General features: G+C 39.0%; 1 protein-coding gene across 1 annotated transcript in view; it reads right to left on the bottom strand.

Moving 5' to 3' along the window:
• Window positions 1-4,320: 4,320 nt before the first annotated feature.
• The window catches only part of ITPRID1 (ITPR interacting domain containing 1), a 35,741-nt gene continuing 15,195 nt past the window's right edge, over window positions 4,321-24,866 (bottom strand). Inside the window, exons 9-15 of the mRNA XM_088150573.1 lie at window positions 14,155-14,237; window positions 12,283-12,769; window positions 11,297-12,090; window positions 8,871-8,998; window positions 8,160-8,271; window positions 6,529-6,867; window positions 4,321-4,377 (exon numbers count right to left, since the gene is read on the bottom strand). Of these exons, the coding sequence (XP_088006699.1) occupies window positions 4,321-4,377; window positions 6,529-6,867; window positions 8,160-8,271; window positions 8,871-8,998; window positions 11,297-12,090; window positions 12,283-12,769; window positions 14,155-14,237 (2,000 nt within the window). The remainder of the gene's footprint in view (window positions 4,378-6,528; window positions 6,868-8,159; window positions 8,272-8,870; window positions 8,999-11,296; window positions 12,091-12,282; window positions 12,770-14,154; window positions 14,238-24,866) is intronic.

Below are 24,866 nucleotides of genomic sequence, written 5' to 3'. Positions count from 1 at the left end.
GTTTAAACTGGGATTGCAATTTTAATCCTTTTAGGGAAATAATTTAGTCATAAAAAGATTTGAAATTAAAGAAATGAATACTATCTAAAATGTCAAGTTCAAAATGTCATATACCCTAACATTATACAACCATGTCTCATATATATTAATGGCACTTTACATAGTGTATGAAGGCAAGCACCAATGTCATGGAAAGGATTACGGAATAGAAAGCATTAAATGGCTGCTTTTTGCATTGGAAGGATATCAAGTTCCCCAAGGATTTGTACTAAAACTGATGCTTTTTAAATTGTGCATAAATGAACTGAAAATTGGCAAACTATTCTGATGATATCAAATGATTTAGGGTAGTTAAAACAAGAATGGAAAGCAACGAGCGCCAAAAGGATCTTTCCTTATTGAGGACTTGGCATTAAAATGGTAAATAAATGCAATTCAGTGTAAACAAGTGGAAAATGGTGTATATTAGGGAAACATCTAATTGCATATACAGTATATGATGATGCAATTTGATCTGGCAGGGACAGACCAGGAATGTGGAGCTATGGGAAAACAAGAAATGTCATGCCCATTACAAAAAGAATTAAAAATAAAACTGCCAAAATCTTAATGTCTTCATACAACGGTATGATACCAGCACACTTGCAATATTGTGTATTGTATCTGAGATGTCACCATATCTCAAAAAAAGCTATTGAAGCACATTTCTTCCTGCAAATCCAAATTACTGTACAATCTTATTAGATACTATTTGTATATAAGGTTTAAATACTGCCTTTCGTCCAGGAGCTCAAGGCACCCAACATAGCACCTCTCAATTTTTTTCCCACAACAACCACCTTGTGGGGTAGGATTGGTCTGAGAGGAGAGTGGCTGGACCAAAGTCACTGAGTGAGCTTCCTCTAGAATCTGAGGCAGCAGGTCACTCAGCGCCGATTACTGGGGACCATGAATCTCAGAGTACAACCCTCATGTTCATAGCCATCTGATTATTGTGGGAAAAAATGCTGGACTAGATAAACTTTTGGCTTGATGCAATATCACTCTAAATACAAAGGAAATGAAAAGCAATACCTCACAATCTAATGGTCCATTTGCACATAGAGCAAAAGCTAGTTTGTGGAGTTTTTAGCAGTTTCTGCACACTGAATCAACTGACTTCAGAATTTAAGCAGATCTGCTGCTGATCCCAGAAATTCAAGAAAGGTTGCATTGCCATGGTTTGCTTTAGCTGTCAGGTGGGTTGGTTCCCCATTGGTGGGGACTCCCATCTGGGTCTAACTCCCAGTTCCTGTCCCCACCCCTCTTTGAGTGAAAGTGCCAGCGCTTGTTACTGCTCACCCAGCGCTTTCTGGCTGCTTCAAGAGGTGGCTTTATCACACCTCTGCATGGTGACAAGTTGTTCAGGGGTTTTGTTGTTTGTATTTTTCACCACCGTGGAAAGAAAACACCATGAGAGAAAGCAAGGAACTTGATGGGATATGGGTTAACTGCTATATTTAATATTCTCATTAACAAACAGCAGGAAATGTTGGCAGGGCTGCAAATATCCAGGCGACCACAAGATGGTAGCAAAGAGTTAGGGTTTTCTGGAGTGGTGATTTTGATTCTTGCAGCCAAGCTACAGTAGCCCTAGAGTGCTGGCTAGATCAAGGTGAAGAAGATGGGGACTGTACAACCATACAAATACGCGATGAGTTGGAGGGACATACTTGGAGGCTGTGGAGAAGCAACCTAAAATTAATTGCATAAGATCTAATGAAAGAAATGAAGGGTGATGAAAGCAAGAATAGAGAGGGAAGGGATGTTATTTATTTCAATTGCATGTAATTGGGCTTAGTTACAGTATAAGATAGCAATCAACACTGAAATTGTACTAAAGGTCCAAATAGTATTAGGAGATGGCAATTGATCAGGAAGTAACTGGAAAGGGAAAAGTTTAATCTAAATGGATCAAATCTTACTAGAATTCCTGAATTTCTAAAATGGAATAATATAGGCCAAAGGCCAATAGCACTGTTACTATTTTAACTTTCTAAATTTATAGCCATAGTGTGAAAATACAGTTTGACATCCTTTTGAATTTGCTTGGGGACAACTCCAGGAAGTTATTTGTTTTTTGCAGCCTTTGAGCTAGTTGTATCTGTCCTTGGCAGTCATCCCAAATCAGGTTTTATACACAGCTCACTCCCTGTGCTGTTTAATTCAATCAGCATTCAGACATCTGTTTCCATTTGTTTAAACAAAATATGATCTATAGCATTACCAATATGAAGTGATACTGAATATAAGCAGTTCCAGTTTGTCTTTCACGATTGTTTAATAAAAAGTGAAGACTCATAAAAACACAAGCTGTGGAAATAGTAATACAATGTCCAATGTACACTGAATACCTACGTTCAATATGTTGTAGATATTAGAAGATGATTCCGTCCTTAAGAGGGTATTAAGAGAAGGGTGGCCTCTTCCAAGGAAGAATGGATGGTTTCACCTGGTTCTGCTATGATGTTACTAGAACCCTTTGCTAGAAACTGCAGAAGAAAAGAAAGCTGCCAACGAATACTCAGTCTAAGTTCATACACTGCTTTCAACCACCACACGCTGTTTAGTTTTAGCTTAGTCTGATGTATGAACTCAGTTAGAAGCAGCACACGGATGTAAATTGAACGTTACTTATACAGCAGCAAAAACAATGCAGGGTGTTGCTCTAGCCCCCCTCCCCATTCCGGTTGCCATGGAGTAACAGCTGGGCCATTGCTGATGTCAAAAGGCATATGCCATTAAAAGCTGCACAAATGGTCGATGTGCTTGAGAAATGCTCAGCGGCTCATCCTGAGTGAAGTGTCACATCAAATGGAATAAGGAAGAAATTAAGATATCTTTCTCAGAAGTCAGGTATGATTTGAAACAGTGATATAGGCAAAGTTATTATAGTTCCCTCACTCTTTAGTAAGAGAGATTTCTGTGTAATAGGAATAGATTTATACATGTAATATATTTAGGCATCTCAGAAACAATGAAGACATAAATGCCACAAATGCTGTTTTTCACTTTATTAAGCTATGATTTAATGCGAATGAAATTTCCAAAATGCACATCGATTTTAAGCCAGTATTAGCTATCACAAAACTATGTTGTGGGTAGGCAGCCACAGTTCTCCATTTCAAAGACAGAAAGAAAAAATGTGTACATGGATTTGTGAAACTGGTAGCGCAATAGGACTGAATATGTGTGAGGGAGAAAAAATCTGAGGTTTACTTCAGGTTGGCTCTACATTCACAACATTATAACTTTGCTACATTGCTTTCTTACAATCATAACACTTAAGGAATGTTAACTAGTGAAAATCTAAAATTTGATGTATAGCATTTGAGAAGTATTATTTTGACAAATAACAACGGGTGATATACCAGCCAAAGAACAGATGAAAGATTTAATTCTCAGGAATATTGTTGAACTGACTGGCTACCAGTAAGGTTGATTTTAAAAACTGAGGGAATGTGTTAGAACAATGTTTCTCAACCTTGACAACCTGAAGAGTTGTCCACACATTTTCAAGCTGCCAAGGCTGAGGAACACCGAGTTAGAAAGATATTAGAAGAGAGACCCACCATTTTGAGGAGGGAGGGCTTATATCAATTTTGAGTTAAAATCCATAGAGGCTGTCGATATCTGTTTTTTTTTTTTATCCATTCAATTATAAAGTTAGTAAAGTTTCAAAACATTAAAATAAAAGAGTACAAAATATACAGATTTCCTCAAAAGGAACTAGAGCACCACATTCCTGAAGCAAAAACAAGTTTTCTCATTTTATTTCTCATGATGGAAAACAGCTGTAACAACTGCCCATTAACAGTTAATTCTTGCTCCTGCTGTTTTAAACCCCTACCGGTAGATGGCGCCTAATATCAGGGAAAAAATAGTTCAGCCAGCAGAAAATTCTTGGAGGAGGCCACACTGTGATTAATTATCTCACATCATCTTGTTGTTAAGCATCAGTCTTACATGTAAAAAAAAATTTGTTTAATTCCAGCAACAATAAAGCAATTGAAACAGAGCTTTTGATAAAGGATGCTTTTTCTTATCACTTCCTTATTCGGTATAGATCTAATGACTGTTACCCTGATGGCTCTCTAATCTATTTTATAAAATCATGATCAGGTCTTTTCCCATGTCCATCTCTTTTCAGTATATTTGCTCATGAAATCAATTAATATTTAAGGAGAATTCTCACACAGTAGAGCAGCTTAGTTCCAGTTCTCTGAAGAGATTCAAAAGTTTTTCTTCTAGAAAATAACACTTCAAGCAGAATGGCTTCCATCATTCCCTTCCTTCTGCTGCATCATTATTGAAAGAACTTCGGAAAGATCTTTTCAGCTAATAAGATAGAAAGAATAAGCCAGAAGTTAAGAATGAACAGATTTAGAGTTGCAAAAATGTGGCTACCTAGTGACAATCATTAGGGATAGACAAATAATAACAGCTAAAATAACTTGCGGGGGACGCGGTGGCGCAGCGGCTTAATGACGCTGAAAGTTGCCGGCCAGAAATGGTCGACGCTTCAGCGGTTCGAGTCCAGCCTTTGCGTTAAACAGGGTGAGCTCCTGTTTCCTCCCCAGTTCCTGTCAACCCAACAGTTCGAAAACTTACGTGAGTAGATAAATGGGGACTCTCACTCCGGTGGGAGGAAAAATGCTGGCGGTGCCTTGCAAAAAAGGAGTTGGGAGCAGTTGCCGGTAAGCGCGAAAAACTGCGCGCGCCCGAAAAGGGCGTGAAGCAACGGAAACCCTGCCTCCTGCGCTTGCCAGCTGGGCTCTGCCCTAGGAAGGAGGCTCTGGCAAACCACTTCCGAAGAACAGTTGCCTTGAAAACTGCAAGGACTCGTCCAAGCAGTCACTGCAGGGTCAGCAATGACTGAGCGCAGACAAAAAAAAATAAATAAATAACTTGCAGCTTCCATTAAAGGTGTCAGGATTTATTAAGGCTTTTTTGGATAATGGAGGGAAAGGGGGGAGTGGATGAAGGCTTTCAAATGAATCAGTCATTCTTCCTGGAAATATAACTGCTGAGTAGTTCCCTAGATCTCCACATAAACCCTCCCATTTCTTCTACACTATTCCAAATCAGAAAATGAAAAGTTTTCTGTAAAGATAATAACCTCAAACCAAAATTCAAATACCAAGTTTAACAGTTCTCAATACAATATGGGTTAGGAAATATACAAAGTCTGCATCTGTTGCACTGACAATTTGTAAATATACAAGGGATGCTCCTGAAGTGCAGCAGAAATTACATTTATTTATGAAAATAGATGTTTGTGTTGCATAGAATTTATATTTGGCTCAGTTCACAGTTGCATGTAAATAGTCAGATCCTTTATTTCTGTTTCCTAACTATGGCCAAGCTGGCTGGGAATTCTGGAAAGTGTACTCCAGTGTAACTGTTTAAGATTAGGGTTAAGTAACTGTAATAAGATTAGGGTGCTCTTAGAAATAATTATTTTACTTGAATGACCTGCAAAAATTTGAGGTAGTGCATGAAGAAATTTAAAAAGATTACCAAGTGAAGGAATTAATCTGCATCAGCTCCATATGTCAGAAGCTCGTTTGGAGATATATCTGGGGGCTATATGAATTTTGAATCTTTGCACTTGAAAGGCTCTCTTAACATATTCAGGTATTTCCCATTAATGTTCCAGTTTTTTTCTCTCTCTTTCTGCTGCTAAAAGTGAAAGCTGTGGAGGTTTTTCCAGGGACTAGAGAGAAGTGTTTCCTTTTGAGGTCAGCCAATTGCCCTTGAAAGCAAAATCCATTTACCTTATTTATCTTATAGCCTCTTGAACATACTTCTAGGAACCATAGTGGACCAATGATCACTTCATTCATATCAATTATGGAACAAAGAAGATGCTACATCTTAATATGTTAACTATAACACAAAGAAATTGTGTAAGATGCTTTAGAGTATGTATGGACAACTGGTAGCATGTGGGATGGACTTGAACACCACTGCAGTTTATTCAGCTAGTGGCATCTACACAGTATTTTAATCAAAACAAAAAGTTTGTGCATAGTTTCATTGTTATGAAATGCCAATGAAATGATTTCAAGTTGTATGTCACTCTCAGAGGCATCCACAAAAGTAGCCATGATTAAGCCAAGATATAAAATGTGTATCATGATACCCAAGCTCCACCCTTTAAGTACTTGTATGCAACATCATGACATAAGTACAAAAGGGGCAGAGTTTACACTGCAACACAATTGCTACTTCTTCCTTACAATCACACTTTCATTTTATAGTGTTTTTTGGGGGGGGATGTAAAAACATTAATTGTATAAATAGTGTGCAAAATGCTGTAGCTGACCACCTCCATTGCATAAATGCAGACTATCTAAGCACTCACTTTCTTAACAATAAGTTCCTCCCCTCTACCCCTGATGCATATCCAAAGAACAGAAAGCTTGAGAAGAAAAGCTCCATTCATCTCCACTCTAGGAACCAGAGGCACTGAAAAGCAATCCTTACATTCTGTATAATGGCTTTGAAGTCTATTTTGGGCTGAGAGGGACCTTTAATTTCTTTTTTATTCTTGTGAAGCTCCATGGGGACTGATGTCAAGCTGGTCTTGGCAGTTGCTAAAGCTGAGGCATGCAATTCATTCTGCCTGGCTAAAGTAGCTGAAGGACTTGATGGAATTGTTGCACTCCTGGCTGGGGGCCTGTGTCGGATGTCCTTCACACACCCAGCCCTGGTAAAGAAAGCAGGAAAGGGGTGTCCAGTCTTATCTTCACTTTCTTCCCATGAATCAGAAATTCCAAGTTCTGAGCATAGAGTAGACTGTGCAATTAATAGTTGATCCAATTGCTGCAAGAGAGAGAGAGAGAGAGAGATTGCCATCTAGTTGTAGTCCAGATGTTTGCAGCCCAAATTTGATAGGAATTCATAAGTAGCCACTCCACACAACTTGCTCAGGGCGTTGGTTTGTCTTTCACAATAAAATCCCCTTCTGTTTGAAAATGAGAAATTACTCCACAGGTCTCATTTCCAAGTGAATGGAATGAACTGGCAAATTCAGTGTGGAGCCATTGCCACCATATAAATGTTGGGGAGCCTTATCTTCAAATATATGGAATATTTGGCTATTTTGTTTTATTTATGTACATTCAATTCATGCATATTACAATGTTGTAAGGTTCAGAAATGGAGCTGAGGTAATTTCTATCGAACTGCTGTAGTTAGCTATGTAGATAATTCTTTAAAATTTGCATAGTGTGCCTCCTTTTATATTTTGCAATGGAAGACACTATAGTTCTATAAAATTATATGTGGCCAGTAAATAATGGTGGATATACTACAGGCTGCATGTGCAGGTGCTGTTTTTTTGCAGGCCAGAGCTAATGAAAACAGAATTTTAAAATGAAATAGAATATGGGATACAGCAAAATGTAACTTTGTAATATAAGTGTCTACTCAAGACACCATTTCCTTGCTAAAATTAGAAATAATTCCCATCATTTGTAAATGTTTACAAATACATACAGCTTTTTGGCTTTTTCTTTGACGATGACCTTAAAAAGCTAAGTTGAATTTCACAATTTTCAGTTGTTGTACAGGAACATATGTATAGTTGAAGAAGAACTTTTTATCAAGGAGTTAAAGAAATGGTATGGATATTTTCCCAATGTTTTCTCAGAGTAATGGACACTGCTGTTCAGAGAGAAGTACTCAAAAGCCCCAAAGCCCATTTTTGAATTCTCCAAAGAACTATACAAGGTGAATGCTCTCTAAAACCTCTCCTACCCTAGGAAATGAGCAAAAGTCTTACCTGTTCTGGCTCTCAACCCTCCCCAGAGTCCATACAGACTTGGAGAGAACTTGAGGAAATGCTGCCTGAGAGATATGCTGCTTTTCCTTCAGCTTACTGAGCTTGGCCAAATAAGCTGAAGGATGGCTCAGCTCAATTGTTCACAGATCATTTAGTACACATCTGTGAGTTCTGTTTGAGAGGCTACAGCAAGTCAGTGCAGAAACACACTGCTCCGGAATGCCCTATAGTACTCTAGCTCTGGGAGCAGAGTGTTCCCAAGGTTATTGAAAGATAGTCTCATGGAAAACATGACACCTTGAATCAAAGGCAATCTGCTCATATAACCTACCATTAGAATTCTCTCCATGGCCTGGCAAGCCGGGTCCTGTAACTGGCATTTCAATTTAGCCACCTCTTGATGAACAGCCTGTCGCAAGGTCTGCATCCGTTGCCTTTCCTCTCTGTGGAACATGACATAGAGACAAGACAGAAGATGGCAACACAATCCTCAACAAAGCACAGCTCCCTTAATATAATCACAATGCAAAGGTAAAAGCTTTTGGTCAAGGAATCATACAACTTCTTAAATCAATGGCTTGATCCACTTAATTTCCCGTATTTGGGAGCAGTATGGAATCATGCCCATTTGTCCACAGGGTTCAGTTAGAATTACAACATATAACTGTAACAGATGGTTATTCTTAGCTAACATTAACTGTTTAGATTTTATAAAATGAAAAACTAACACACTTTTCTAGTCTTTTAAGGCTAAATATTGAATATTGAATCTCCCCACCCTGGTCAAATGGTTGGAGAGATGCAGTAGTGGCAGATCAAATGGGAAAGAGGGTACAACTGGCTCTACTTGCTATTGATACCATAATGATTTTTGCTTCGAGATCACTCTGTTCTGAATGCAGATATTTATACATTATTTTAAAGACGTCTTTTACTATACTTTACAGGGCAGAGAGCAAACACATTTGTTGGGCAACTATAAGCCCAACAAGTGTGTACTGTGCAATGGAATGATAACTATGTGTACATGGGATGTCATTACCGTCCTTCTTTCAACAGAACATTGGGAAAGAAAGCCTCTTGTTCTGCTAGGTGCTGCTCAATTTCATCCAGCCTTTCTTGAAACTTCCAGCATGAGTTTTTCATAACTTCAATTTCATGGACTGTACACTAAATACAATACCAAGAACAGACAACAATTTACTATGTATTTACAGTATAACAGTTATATGGTAGGCATGCTCATCTGTTGAGCAGTTACTACAAGAGGTTCTATAGTTTTGGGCAGAATCAACTTGAAGACCTTCCAGGAAAAATGCAAGGATGTGGGGAACCTATGACTATCCATGTATCACTGAATTAAAACAGCAATCCAACTAGCATGGCCAATGGTGAGGGAATAGTAGCTCTGTAACATCTCTGAATTAGTGGGAACCTCTATTCTCTACCCATTTATGGAAACCCAAATAATCATGCAATCCTAAAAAGAGAGACTCACTCTGGTTGCTAATATTTGTTTTATTTTATTGCCATTCCCCATTTCCAGCTTTACTGTGAGCCAAAAGAGGACTTTCTTTTTTATTACCTCCCTATTATATTCAGGATATTAGGATATTATAGGTTATTCGGGATATTATACCTTGAAGTCATATGCTTATATTTCTAAACAAGAGACACATATATACAACATCCTATTTTTAGGGTTTTTTTAAGTCATAGCAACTAAACATTTGGAAGTAGGAAAAAAGAGAAAACCATAATATTTCATCTGAATTGTTTGTTCTATTTACTCACAGTATTAATCTTGATGCAATGCAGTGTCATTAAGTATTGCCTTCTACGTTTACTGAGTAAAAAGTGGGAAAAATGATTCTGCTTTCCACAAATGTCAAAAGATGGGAAAAGATGCTAGGATCATATACTTAAAAGCACAACTTAGTCAGTTGTGAGTGGTTTATGAAACACTGCCATCTTGTGGCAAAAAAGCAGGAGTCTGGTAGCATCTGTGACAAAAGCTTAATGCCTTTTAATAAAATCTGTTCCTTGGAAAAGGTGCTACCAGACTTCTGATGGCTCTCCTCCTACAATGCCATCTTACAGACATATCAGTCAATCCCCAAAAGTTACAACCTAAAAAAAAAATGTATTACAAATAGTATTGAGAAATCCATTTCTCCCCCCTAGATAACAACAGTGTTTACAATGGACTTCCCAATTACAATTTGGTTTTCAGGTATCAGCGGTGACCTAAATTTTAGGCCCTCCTTGTACCATGATTGCACAGGGGCTGAACACTGTAAACACACCATCTGAATTTACCTCCTTTCTCTAGAAACAAAACATATTTTAGGTGGACACATACTTTAAATTGCAAACGGTATACTGGTTTAACCAGGTAACTACTCTATATTCATTGAACACATAGAAAAAGAGGTAGGATCACACCCACTGACTCCACAACCAACCTCTGTGTGATCAACCAAACCTTTAACCAGAATCTAATGCATGTCCAACTTCAATCAACTGTGTATGGATAGCTCACACAATTTGTAATCCTGAAAAAAGCAGAATTTCCAATCATACAAAAACAATAAAAATATTCATATAGACGTTGTAGATCTGAAGATTCTATGCAGAGGTTCATAAAGGGAACGTGGAAAAGTTCTTCATTCCCTCTCTGCATTCCATTTAGTCTGTGTGAAATCACTGCCTGAATAAGGTGACAAGAGATAACTGTAATTAAGTTTGCTGAACAAGAAAGCTTCCCCACGTGTGAAAAAGGGCAGGGGAAGCCAAATTGGAAGCCTCCAACTAAAAGGGTTTGGTAGCAGGTGATGAAAGAATGAATGGCAACAACTCTACCTGAGACCCTCTAGAGTTGTTGCCATTTAGACCAGACAGTAGCACTGGACTGGTGGAGACATGCTCCTATAGAATTGCAGAATTGGATGAAGGAACTTTAGAGTTCATTAAGTTCAATGCCCTGGTCAGGGCAAGATCTGCAATATTTCCATCTGATGGCTGTCAAGCCTTTGCTTTAATACCTACGGTAAAAAAAAAAAGTCCAGCACTCCCCTAGCACTCTACTCCAATGTCGAGCAGCTCTTGATGTTTTTCCTAATGTTTACCTGATATCTCTTTCCCTATAATTTCCACCCAGTGAAATTAGTTCTGCTCTCCAGGGCCATAGAATGTAGTTCTGATTCATGTTATGCATAAAAATGTTTAGATAGCTGGAGACAGCTATCAGGTCTTCTCAATCTTATTTCCTATAGCTAAACATACAGCACATTTTTTCCAACCATTTCTCATACAGCTTTCAGTCCTTCTACCATTCTGGTTGGTGTTCTTAAATAATCTGGAGTTCATTGTTATTTCAGACATCTAACCTGATTGCTAGCAGAACATAGTCTTAACTCATCAGACTGACAAAATATTAACTATTACATTTCATTTAGCAATACTCACAGAAGAAATATTTCTCACTGCTGAGTCCTGCAGTAGTCTGAGAGTCTTCTGAAGCTTTAGCTCTATAGTGCTGGGAGAAGACCAGCACATCATGGAATATTTGCATGGTGGAGCTAAGGGGAAAGACCTCATAAAGCAACAGTGATGGGAGTTCAAAGAGCAACAGTGAGCCATTGGCTGGGCACACCAAGTATTCAAAGGTTCGTGGCAGTAAGCTCTGTATTCCCTATAAAGTCCTGTATCTAAAGAAGCAGACTTCACAAGGCGACCATGCCCATGAAAAGAAGGGAAGCAGTGAAACAGGGGAAGAGTTTCTTTCTTTGCTTGCCTCTTACTGGTTTGAGCAGAAGCTTCTTTTGTCTCCTTTGATTCAAGGAGAACTGATGAAACCAGAGACTCATTCCTAGGGCACTGGGACATCTTGGATGAGAAAGCCATAGATGGATTTTTGATGGCAGTTTCACCCAGTGATATGCTTTGCATATTTGATATCAGTTTTGAAGGCATCTGGACTGTAACAGATTTAAAAGAGTTTGCATTTATTTCAGAGTCAGGAACATACCCATCTTTGTTTAATTCTGTACTTGGTGGTAATAGATCCAAAGGACCAAGTTGTCTATTTTTAAAATAGGAAGGGGAAAGGCTGGAGTCTTGAAGAGTGCAACTATCTGAAATAGCATTGACCTGTGGGGATGCAGCCCTGCTGTCATACTCATATTTGGAGGCTATAATATCCACATGCCTTAATGTATCCTTGAAATTAGCATCTTGACACTCACTTGTGACATTTGTTACTGAAGTGGGAAAGTCCAACTGTTCATAAGGCTTCATTTCATACAATTTTCCTTCTACACACTCTGCTGTATCTTCTAAAACATCTCTTCTACATACAAGTCCTCCTCCTCCTCCTCCTCCTCCTTCTCCTCCTCCTCCTCCTCCTCCTCCTCCTCCTCCTCCTCCTTCTCCTCCTCCTAAAAGTTTTTCACATTCTTTTCTACCCTGACAGTTTTGGCCACCACTAAATCTAATTAGTGGTGACATGGAATTTTCCTCTGTGGAAAAAGAACCTATAGTTAGGTGCTTTTTACTGAAAGAAGAAAATTTATTCCTTTCTGGAGCTGAAATACAGTCTTCTTTCTCTTGTCGTCCTCTTCTACCATGCATTTCATTCTCATCCATCACATTTACTGCTTTCCTGACAATATTTTCAGACTGACCACTGTAAGTGTCATATGAAATATCTTCTTCATTTATGGAATAAAAGATTTCCTCTCCCTGTAAACTGTTTTCTTCACTCAGGCTAGGCAGTAATGAAACAGTGTTATCATCTATTATTGATATGTTAGAAACAGCCCCTTCTATATGGGACTGGTGATCCTGAGTCATAAGCAAACATTCTTCCCTGTGTTGTGAAAATTCTTGATAGTCATGGGAATGGCAGCTGAATCTCTTGGTTATCGGCGGAGGTAAACCCTGAAACAAAAATCAAAGAGTCTTAAATATTCACATTAAGCAAAATCAATGTTATTTGAATGAAAAAAAAAAAAACTGAACTAGTTTAGGCTGCAACCTTATTTCCATTCCCTTGAGATTATATGCCACTAGTCTCAGTGGAGCTTAAAATTTGAGAAGACACATATAGAATTGTACTATTAGCATGGCTCCAGCTTATTGGATTTAGCATGTTTAAAGTTTTGTAGTCAGTTATATCTTAACTGCCCACTATACTGGAGTTTATATGTTTTCCATAATTCATGTGCTAGTCATTAATGGCATTTTATTGTTCTGGATATTTAAAAATGATTTTAGTAATTTATTAAGTTTTTAATAACTCTGTAATCTGCTCAGAGAACTTCAGTTATTGGGCAGATTAAAAGAATAATAAACTAAGAAATATATTGTCATACTTAGCATTTCTCTACCCGCCCACCCCCATGCCTTTTTAACTTAATGGAATATGATTGATATTATTTCAGCATATAAACATAAGGACACAATACTAACAGACCAGTATGAACAAGATTGTACATAAGACTACACATAGGACACTAAGTGATGTGCAGTCTGCTATAATTGTAGTTCCAGACAGAGCTGTAGTTCTAGCTGTAGTTCCAGGTACACTAGTTCCACAAGTAGAGGACCCCAAGCCAAAGGACCTCTAAAACTCAGTTCCACTCAGTTTTTTTATTAGAAAGTCCTTAAAAGTCTTACTTGGCCCTGCAGTTCTTTCTTGCTATAGAGATTCCCAGAGTTTCTGCAGCTTTGTTCTGCATAACTTTAAATATGAAAAAGAGATTAAAGTGCCACTCTCAGTAGGGGAGAAGAGAGAAAGAGGAACGAGAGAAAGAATGACTGGGAGGGGTGGGGAGTGGAAGAAACTGCAAAGGGGAGCATCCATGACTTTGTGGGACCCAGCTCTCCCGAACCTTGCAGCACCGCACTTCACAGATGCACTAAGGCAGCCAGAATCAAAGTCACTCAGGAAAAACCGGAGCAGCTGCCTAGTGAAGAACCTTGAGGAAATACAGCAAGGCTTCTAGAATCTGAGTATACTGCATGTCGCAAATAATGAGAGAAATTGGTGCTGAGTAAAAATAGCTATAATAAAGGACCAGGGTAGATGAATACGGTCTAGTTACTGTATATTTGAAATTTGGGTTTGCAAAATAGCAAGGATAACTATTCCCACTATTCTGTTGTGAAAAGAAAATGCTCAATTCAGAAATGTATTTTAGTAAAGACACTTCAGAATTAATATATTCTGAAAACAGCAGGGTCACTTAGAAATCAGCAGAATGGCATCTCCCAAGCACTGAGTGTAGTTTTTAATTGATTTCAGCTTCTGATTCCCCAGTTACCTGCAGTGGTAGGGGCTCCAAAGGATCTTCCAGAAATCCACTGCTGTCTGACTGGCAGCTGTTTGCTCTTGTTGCTATTGCATCTATTGTTAGAAAAATTAAAGTGAGTGGAATAATTGAGATGAAGAAAATAAGACTTTTTATTTTGGGTGTTTCAGCATGCAGTGCTCATGATAACAGCTAAAAATGTTAGATGGGGTCTTTTTTTCTTTTCTTTTCACTCCTAAAGTCAAAGTATGTTTCTTAGAAATCTCCTTACTGCTAACTACCAGTGAAAATATATTTGTTAAGAGTCTGTCCCTAAAACCTTATGGGATCCTCTTGACGAAACCAAAGGAGAGGGATAATAGGATTTTATAAATAATGCACAGGGTCAAGAGGGTAGGACTGTACTCATTCAAGGTTCTCCCACATCATTTTGGCTATATTGAGAAAGTAATTGAAGGTGTTGTACAGTATACCTGGAGGAGCCATCTTGAGGCAAGCTGAATTAGGCATATGTATCGCATTGGTCTACTTACATTGTTACATTTTATTTGATATATTATAAGTTACATTCTAATATTGTTATGGTTTTTATTTCTCTCTCTGCTTTATCTTGTCGATTTGGTTTCTTATTAATTCAGATGGCCAAAGGCCACAAAATAAACATAACCACAATGATATGACTGCCATGCATTAAAGGGAAAAAATATAAAACCAAGGATCATAAAAGCATATTAATCTTCATAAAGCTTATGCACAGTAAAGTAAATGCAAGAATTTAATCTATAAACAATGGGGATTAACCCCAAAGATAAAGCATACATTAAGTCCAGTGCTGTGATCCCAAACACATTTACCTAGGAGTAAAATCCTGTGGAGCCTGGAAAGAGTATTTAATTTGGAAAAGTATACTCCATCACTACCTAGTCACCAAACCTGTGGCATTGTGCAGAAGCTTCTGTTGCACAAAGGTCTACTTATGTTCAGGTCGTGGAGGGAATTCTGTCTCATAAAGAAAATCAGTATCCTAAATATAAAACAATCCCACCCAATTATTCAGCACCAACTCAGAACAGAAGAGAAAGATTTAGAGAAGTAGCAGCTCAAAACTTTCATGAGCACAGCAACAGCATCACATCATAACGCTGTATAAAAGCTACGGTATCTATAGTCTTTCACGCACATCTGATCACAGTAAGTGGAGTACTTCAAACTAATGGCCAGCAGGTGGCAGAAAGAGACAAATATCAAATACAGAACATACAATACAGGAACAAAAAAAGGTGAGTTTCTGGAGATTCTGGAGGCTCCTGGAGCGCTGGTCATTGTTCTGCAATGTTGCTGTTTGAGTTGGTTGTAAAAGTAACAATAGGAGCTTACTTATTAGTATATATACAAAGGCTCACACTGTAGACTGAAGCCTATGCATTTAGAGGGTCTAAGTCTTAAGTAAACACATACTGTACAATAGGTGAAGCTCAAGACATTGCTCTCACTGGTCCCGTTGTTATGACACATTTACAGTCCAAGTCAGTTGACTCTTTTTGTATGCTGGCAGCCTACAGGATTATCACCACTGCCTGCCCAGCAACTCTGAAAACACTAACTGGTGCAGCATAAGGAAGACTCCCGTTTCATGGAACAACTCTGATAATACAAACCAGCAAAACGTTTTTTGAAATGCATCTTGAAGCTAAACATCAACGACATACAACACATCAAAGTTCATTAAACAACCCAAACATAACACAATTTTTCTGAAGTTCTAAATGTACCCAGAAGTCCAGCATGTACAAGATATAAAAACATGCACAGACTGTAAACATACACTAAAGTTCAGTAAACCAACACAAACCATCAACACAGAATGATATGCCATTCACAGAATTTGCAATTTAATTGCTTTTTAAAAGAAAAGTACAGATGGGAGGTCTTTACACTATGACTCTGGGGTAGAGTCACTGAGAAGTTTAACCCTTGGATTACTACTGGGAATCCAATCTGGAATATGCTTCCTGAGCTGTTTGGGGGAGGGGAGGAGATTTCACTCACTCTAAAATGTTTTCCCAATGCAAATAGGAGGGATGTGTCCACTATTTAGAATAAACAGGGGGCAAAATTTTAAATCTCCATATTCCCTCATAGCAGGGCTCCATTCTACTTCACATCTGATTGATTGATTGATTATGTGTCATCAAATCAGTGTTGACTCTTAGCAACCACATAAATAGATTTTTTTCCATTATGATCTGTTCCTAACATGGTCTTTGAGGTCTTCCAATAGAGCACCATTGCCATTATAACTGACTCCATCCACCTTACTGCTGGTCATCCTCTTCTTCCTTCCACTTTTTCCAGCATTAGAGCCTTCTCCAGAGAGCTAGGTCTTTGCATAATGTGTCCAAAGTACGAAAAATTGAGCCTGGTCATTTGTGCCTCAAGTGAGAACTCTGGGTTGATTTGTTCAATGATCCATTTGCCTGTTTCCTTGGCTGTCCATGGCATTCTCAGGAGTCTTCTCCAACACCAAAGTTCAGAAGCATCAATACTCTTCCTATCTTGCTTCTTTGAAGTCCAACTTGATATTCTTGCACGTTTCCTAAATCCCACAAAATTTCAGCAATTTGACCAGATGAGATTACCAATGCTTTGCACAAAATTTCATGCACAAGTTCACAAAACCTATGTGTAACCTTGCACATGATCACTGAAATCTCTTAACATTTCACAATATCATGGGTTATTTGATATCAAGCTTTTCTTGGAGGATTGGTAGACTGTTGGCCCTGATGTAACCAATTGTTTAAATAAAAGCTCTCTAAATACCATTCTTCCTAGAGCCTTTGCCTTAGAGCGTTATTAACAGTAAGCCTCCTCCCTCTCTCCACACATATTGGAATCAAAATAGCACATCATCAATGTTAGAAGAGTATAGCACTATGGATAAAAACAGTGTCTTTTTTTAAAAAGTCAACTATCAATGACTCCCATACAGTCTGAATTTTATCAGAAATGAGAATAATAAGCCCATCTTTGAGTCACATAAAAATAATTGCCAATCTCAGAATAAAATGAGATTAATAAAAGCATCACAAGATGCTAATTCACCTTAACAATGGCCTTTGACCCCTTTTCTTCCCTAAGGAATGATACATCTTTGCCAGGTTCTCAGAATGTCCTTCCTTCCCAGATGTTCATATTATCTTCATCTTATTACCTGGCTTTAGTCCAGTCTCTAATCCCTGCCAAACAGTAAAAAAGACAACTGACATCCGTGTTGAGTTCTAATAAAAATGAGACACAAATCTGTGTGCATGAGAAGCAGAGATGATACTGCAGACCAGCCTTCCCCAGCCTAACACCCTCCAGATGTGTGGAACTTTAAAGTCCCTTATCCCCAAGCAGCACAATTAGTTTGGGAAAGGCTGGTCTGTAGATTTTTCTTCCCTTGGCAGTTGCTGGAAGAAAGTGGTACTGGAAGAACTGACTCTTTGGAAATTCAACATCTGAAAGGAAAAAAACAACAACACTAAACTGTCTAATATCATTGGCAGAAAACATGGGCAAACCTAATATAGGATAGAACATTGTATACATTAAAAATACCAAGGAAAGATATTTGGCTTCTGGCACAGAGATCATCAGGCAACAAAGCTTGTTCTAATATTGATTTATATACAGTGGGAAACAAAGTCAGTTCACATGCTACCTTTGCCAGCTTTCTTGCCTGGAAGTTGTTTTCCCAAGCCCCAGAGGGTAGCTTCCTATCATTTAAACAATACAGAACTCTCGTCTATAACTAGCTGGATAGCTTTTTGGTGGTTGAGGCCCTCATGTTTTAAAATGATTACTTCAGCTGATGAGGGAAGAATGGACCATAGGAACAATGACATCATTGAAAGAAGACATAAGATGTCAATCTGTTTCTTTTTATTTAGCACATCTAATTCCTTTGGTTTTCCACTGATGGAAGATTACATTGTCATTGTTTGGCAGTTTGCTGCTAAATTTAGAAGTTTTAGAAGTTCCAAGGATTGCATGTGTGTGTGTGTGTGTGTGTGTGTGTGTGTGCACGCGTGCATGCACGTATTCCTGTTTTATAGTGTAGATGGACCAATTTTCTGATTTGGTGCTAATTTGGTAATTCTTGCAGATACAGCTTTGTCCCTTAGACCTGAGTTTAGAACCACCCTCAAGAAGACAATGAAACATGAATTGAAGAGAAAGAACGCTCTCATACGTCACATCTCCTTTGACGCCCTTTGAAGAACAGCCAAATTTACAAGAAGTAAGGTAGAACAGGGCAGATAGTGCTGTCTGTTTATTCACTGAAATGAGCCAATGAACTTATTAGCATGAGATTTAGGACTGATGAAAGAAAAAAATATTTCACCAAATGCATCATTAATTTACAGAACTAACTGCCACTAGTTGTGGTAAAAGCCACTAGTGTAGATGGATTTAAAAAGGGATTAGCCAAATCTACAGAGAATGAGCCCATCCATAGCTATTAATCATGATAGTCTGATATGAACCACAGAATCCTAGAGGGCTTACATCATTGTGCTTTGTATGCTCTGCCTATATGTTTCCCACCAAATGTAGAAAACAGTTTTGGAGTAGAAGGAATTTGACTCTCATCTAGCAGGACTTACGTTTTTAATTCAGGAAGGTAATGGATTTTTGACATAGAAGTTTCTTTTATCTTGATTTCATCTAAGCAAAGATTTGATTGACAACCAGATTGGTGTAGTGGTTAAGGCACCAGGCTAGAAACTGGGATAATATGAGTTCTAATGCTGCCTTAGGCACAAAGCCAGCTTGATGACTTTCAGCCAGTCACTCTCCCTCCGCACTAGGAATATGGAATTGGCAAACCTCTTTTGAAAATGTTGCCAAAAAAACTTCATGGACCTGTCCATGTAGTCACCAGGAGGAGTCAAAACTGACTTGAATAACCATAACAACAAAACTTGGTTATCTCTTAAAGGAAGCAAATGCTTAAATGTCTTGCTGAAGACCAAAGTGATGCCTTTGAGTGGCTCAAGGTTCACTCAAAGCACTTCAGCTACTTCAGATCTTTCAAGAATCCCATATCACTGTCATATCTCTTCCCTTATCTCATAGCAACCATAACAATCAGACTACAATCACTTCACAGAGTGGCCAGGGTTTTTCTGGAGCCAAGGAGAGGGGGCACAGTTGACAGATCAGACTCTTTGAGTGACAAAATGACAGGCTTCTTTTTCGCTATCATGGAAGCAAAATATCACATGGAAGGTGTAAGAGCCAGGGACCACCATGACAGGTTTGTGGTGACATTAAGAGAGTCACCCATTAAATTGTTTGAATATGATGCATGAGTTTTCTACATCAGTCTAATGTTGGCCAATTCCCAAGACATTACTACTGCCAAATTATTATATAACACTCAGTAGCAAGGACATAGTTCCCTCATATATTCTTTTCTATCTGTCTGCTACCATCTGGTTATCATTGTGAACTGAGGACAATTTGGAAAGGACAAGAGCACAACAGAGAAAAAAGTAACATTATCTGGCCAGCATGGAGGAGCAGCATGCATGAAATGACCATTGAGAGGAAGCAATTGAGAGGCATATCCTTATCAACAAAGATTGAGTGATGCTGTTATAGGATTTCACTATGCAGAATGGCCAAAGGTGTCTTGTATAAGCCTCTGTAATCATCTGCCCTTGCCTATGCAGACCACTACAGTTGTGCATCTCCATTCTGCTGATTTCTCCTTCCTCACTACCAAAACGAAACACTCTTTGCTAATGGTGCAAGTTCCCCTCCAGGAGCAGCCCTTCACTGTCCCAGCTGCATCTTCTCATTGCCCTCTTGTCTGGGAACCAATGGCACTGGACAGACCTAGATATAAATTATCTACAGTACCTTTCACCTGACAAAGTCTGACCTTCATGGCTAGGCTTTAAAATTCCCATTCCACTGAAGGCATGGAAAGTGGGACATGGGGACAATTTCCAGTACAAGGTTGTGGTTAACAGCTTCTGTTGTTTGTCCCTTGCTGCCACACTGTCCTCCCTTCAGCAAGCTTTCCACAAGATACAGCAAACCCATCAGGAACCTTGACTGATTTATCAAGCTTGGGAGACAATGGTTGGCTGGTGAATGGGTTAATCACATTCTACCCAGTAACTTCTCCATAGCATATCACCTCCTATTACTTCCAGTTCTTTCTTGGAAACATGACTTAAGAAACCCTTAATCATGTTTTAGTTAGGTCCAGCCTAACACTATCACATCTATTAACTTAATATAACTCACACTTAATAAGATTCCATTTTCTCTCATAAATATTAGACACAGGTTTAAGCTATGGATGAGGAAATTATGACCTTACAGCTGTTTTCAAGCTGCAGCTTCCAGTGTCTTCCACTATTGGCTGTGCTGTGGTCTCTGGGATGTGTAGATTAGCAGTATCCCTAAAGCCAATTTCTCCAAATGATGTATTTCCATCTCTTATCTTACCTACCTGAAATAAATAGGAAGTTTATAGTAATAGAGCCATGAGCTGGTATAGTGTGAGTAGAACTAGGAATCTCACTGATTGACTTTAGGTCACCCATTATTTTTCTGCTCAATCTATCTCAAAGGGTTGTTGCTGTAGGGATAAAAATTGGAAGGAATATTATGGAACCATCCTCCAGGTGCACTACATGGAGGTCTGGGAGGAAATGTTGGATATAAATTATATATCACACACACACATCTGCACACACCATCTGTCATTTTTTTAAAAAAACAATAGCTTTCCCATCCAAATATAGGAATGTGCTTGAACATCATTAAAACCCATTATTATTGCTTTAAACATATTCAGTTATGTTTTAATTTATCAGTAAACAGAGGCACTCTAGGATTTCACATAAAATCTAAGAGGCATGTTTTGAAGAAACATGACAAGCTAAGTACAAAATACCTTTTGCTTCAATCGTTAGCATTTGGCAAGGAATGGCCATCTGTGAAATCGAACAGAAACTGTCCTGATGCCACTAGAAGCAGGGAAACCATTGTGACACTCTTTTTCGCCATCCAGCAATCATTCCCATATGTACTTTACCAGTGGAAAATAAACAGGATTCATGCTATTGGAACACAGTCAATTAAGAACAATGCCGATTGCCTTCTGCAGATATTCCCATGGTGCCAAACTGTATGTGAAGAGATGGCAGGGTGGAGGAGAAAAAGGAAGAAGAAGAGGAGTGAAGGTGTGATAATTAAAAGAATTGCCACTCGGTAAGTCAGGGGAGCTAATGTGTCAACTCAGCAAGCTGGGGAAGTAGAATGTGCCCAGCTGCTGTAAAGACTCAAGTGTGGTTTGCTCCCTGGCACCACTTGTTGGGACAAGATGAATCACAAATGCTGTGAATGTGAGTTTCCATGCTACCCTGTGCCAGATGGAGGTGGTTACTTCTCTGATTGATAGTGTCTTGGGCTGCAAAAGGGACTTTGCAGCCAGTGAATGCTGTTGTACTGGCAGAGCCGCTTCAGGGATCAGCCATTCCTCTTTTGGTCAATGCTGCCTTGGAAAAAGACCTGAGCAGAACTGGAGGAAGAGGGGAGGAAAGAGAATTCTAAAGCAGAGAACTGGAGAGAGAAATGATTCCATTCCTACTGCAATTAGGTTTTTTGCTGATGAAACTCCAGCCATAGGCTATATGGACGTGACTAATAACACCAGGACCATTTTGCTTATATTCATGCATTTTGTACAAAGGCTGACTGAATATAGGAAGCATGTATTTGTGTGTAAATCATCTTGATTCCCAAACCCTGAACCCAAAGCACTTTCAACATGGGCATGGGTGAAGATTGCCCCAATCTTCATTGCACTCTCTCGTCTTCAGTCCCTTTGCTGCATTGCCCACCAGCCAGGATCTTCAAATGAATGCTTTATCAAATATAAATTGCCAATAAAGTAGCTACAGCCTCCTGCTGGGAGCTAACTGCCCGTCAGACATTTGCTGGGTCCTTCTAATACAGGACACTGAGCAAAGCTTCATTACAGAACAATGGTGGTTGCTGCCAGAGCTTACAGATTTGAATAAACAACAAATAAGCAACATCTGCTCCAGCATATGTGTATGGTGGGAAAAAAAGTCACAAAATAAAAGAATTTGCAAATGCCAAAAGCAAGACTAAACTGCCAGTGCTACTGTAGAGTGAATTTTTAATTGCACATGCATACAAGGCAGGCTGGGGGTATTAGTCTCACATATGTCTGCTTGCTGCCAACCTGGGAGTATAGATGAATTTAATTAAATAAGGATTATCCCTTCTCCCCAGTACAATTACTTATTTATAACAATGATAGAATTGCCTAATAAAAAAATTGTAATATTTTCTTTTAAAAACACATATATACACACCATTGCTCAAAAACAGTCTGGCATTCATTTAGGAATGCTTGCAGTTTGAGTGTCTTTTAGAATTAATTCTCTCATTTTGCTAAATGGAAAGAAAAACAAAAAACAAAAGAGCAATCACAAAGCTTAGTGCACACATGCGTACATACACACATGCATGCATGTGGGTGTACATGTAGTGAACACACACACTGAATTTGGATAAAAATAAAGACCTGGCCATAGAATCCAGGAACACCATCAAAAGGATTTTCAAAGAATACAATTGTTGATTCAAGTCTAGCTTATACATCCAAACAACTGGTCATTTTAGTATAGGCTCAGATGCTCTTGGATTTTTTGACCCTGTTTATTTATTTGTCTATTATCCAGCTGTAATGCTATCCGAGGGATGGGGATCTTGCAGATCTCCAGTTCCCAGCTGTCTCATGATCAATAACAGGATCTCCTTTAAAGGGAAAATTTTGTCTGTTAAATTACTTCCAGCCATCTCAAAGGTCCAGAAATTCAGTCAAATAAAATTTGATCCATCCATCCAATACTGATGTTACCATATCTTTTAATCAATTATATGATCACCAAATTTTAGGCTCTGGGAAGGTAACATTGTGTTAAAACAAATTAAAAATCAAAACAAAAAGAATACACCTGCGGTCAACCACAATCATTTCTTTATTCTATCACAGAATAGGCTCATCTAACATCCTGGCTCAATGTCCCTGTATCTTAGGGGCATGCTGTTCCACATGGCAGAGGCTGCAACAGAGTAGACATGCCTCCTGGGTCCCATCAAAATGCAACGTTTCATAGAGTGGAGCATAACATGCTAACCCTGTTGGATCTTCTAGAATGGGCACAAATAATTGGGGATAGACAGTCCTGTAAATAACCCAGCCCTCTGACATGAAAGAGTTTATAAGTGATAACCAGCACGTTGAATTACACATGGAAGCCTACTGGGAAGCAGTGCAGCTCTCAAAGTAGTGGTGTTACGTGGCTGACCCATTCTGGACCAGTTGTAACTTCTGGATAGTCTTAAAAGGCAGCCCCATGTAAAGCATGTTGCAATAATTGAAACAAGAAGTGACCAAGGTAAGAGGATCCCCAAATGATACACAAGTTTGTCTGGGAGAGTGCTACTCCATCAAGAACTAAAGGTGGAAAGTTCCCAGATCCTGGGGCCTTAAAATGCATAGCAGCTTAACCTTGCTATAGTTAAATTAAAGCTTGCTCTTCCCCATCCAGTCCTCTACAGCCTCCAGTCACTGGTAAAGAATCTTGATGGCATCACTTTGTAATCCAGGCTAGAGACATATAACAGCATCATCAGCATACTAAGTTACTTGACCTCATGCCAACATATGATATCATTCAGAGATTTCATATAGATGTTAAATAGGAGCTGAGACAGTATAGAGCACAAGGAACCCTGCAGAGCAAATATCTAGGGCTAAATCTCTCCTTTCCTACCAGCACTGACTGGAAACATTCCCAGAGGAAGGAGGGGAACCATCACAACACCATGGCCCACATTCCCACAACCTGAGGCTGATTCACAAGTATACCATGATACATCAAGGAGGGCCAGGATGGATACAGCTCTGCATCTTGATCCCACCAGGTATCATCAACAGATGTAATCAATGCTATCTCAGTACATCCTGGTCTGAAACCTGACTGAAAACAGTCCAGATAATCCATTTCTTCCAGGGTCCTCTGAAGCTGCAAATCAACCACCTTTTCAACAGCCTTCTCTGAAAAGGGAAGTTTGGAGACAGGATGAAAATTGTCCAGCATCCAGGCTTTTTGAGGAGAGGATGAACTACGGCCTCTTTAGAGCAAGTGGAACTGCCCCTTCCTTCAAGAATACATTCACCACCACTTGGATCCGACTATACATTGGGGGCCTTGAAAACCCAGGAGGGACATAGATCTAATACAAAGGTGGCCCCACTGGCAGTCCCAGGAACCCTATCCACTTCATCAAGACCGATAGGCTAGAATTCTTCCCAGGTAACTGAGCCACACTATGCCTTGTTCAGGTCCATAAGACCTGAACCACTGGAGTCTAACTCAGAGTGGATCCAAATGACTTTATTCAACAAATACCTTGAATATTCTTCACAGGAATCCTACATATGTTCCTCTAGCCCCCCACCCACACACCCAGGAGAGACTGGGTCACCTTGAACAGGGCTGCTGGCTTGTTATCTATATACATAATGCATAGTCTATGAATAGTCTTGTGACTAGAATACCTAATAATACAAACAAAAATACAAATCCCGTGTGCTTACCTGCTGAATCAGTTAGGAT

The sequence above is a fragment of the Python bivittatus genome, unplaced genomic scaffold (genome assembly GCF_059951505.1).
Source record: "Python bivittatus isolate LINGU-HERP-01145 unplaced genomic scaffold, Pbiv_v1 ctg000610_np1212, whole genome shotgun sequence".
NCBI classification, from domain to species: domain Eukaryota; kingdom Metazoa; phylum Chordata; class Lepidosauria; order Squamata; family Pythonidae; genus Python; species Python bivittatus.
The sequence above is the reverse complement of the archived record's forward strand: the minus strand, read 5'-3'. Positions and strand labels throughout refer to the sequence as shown.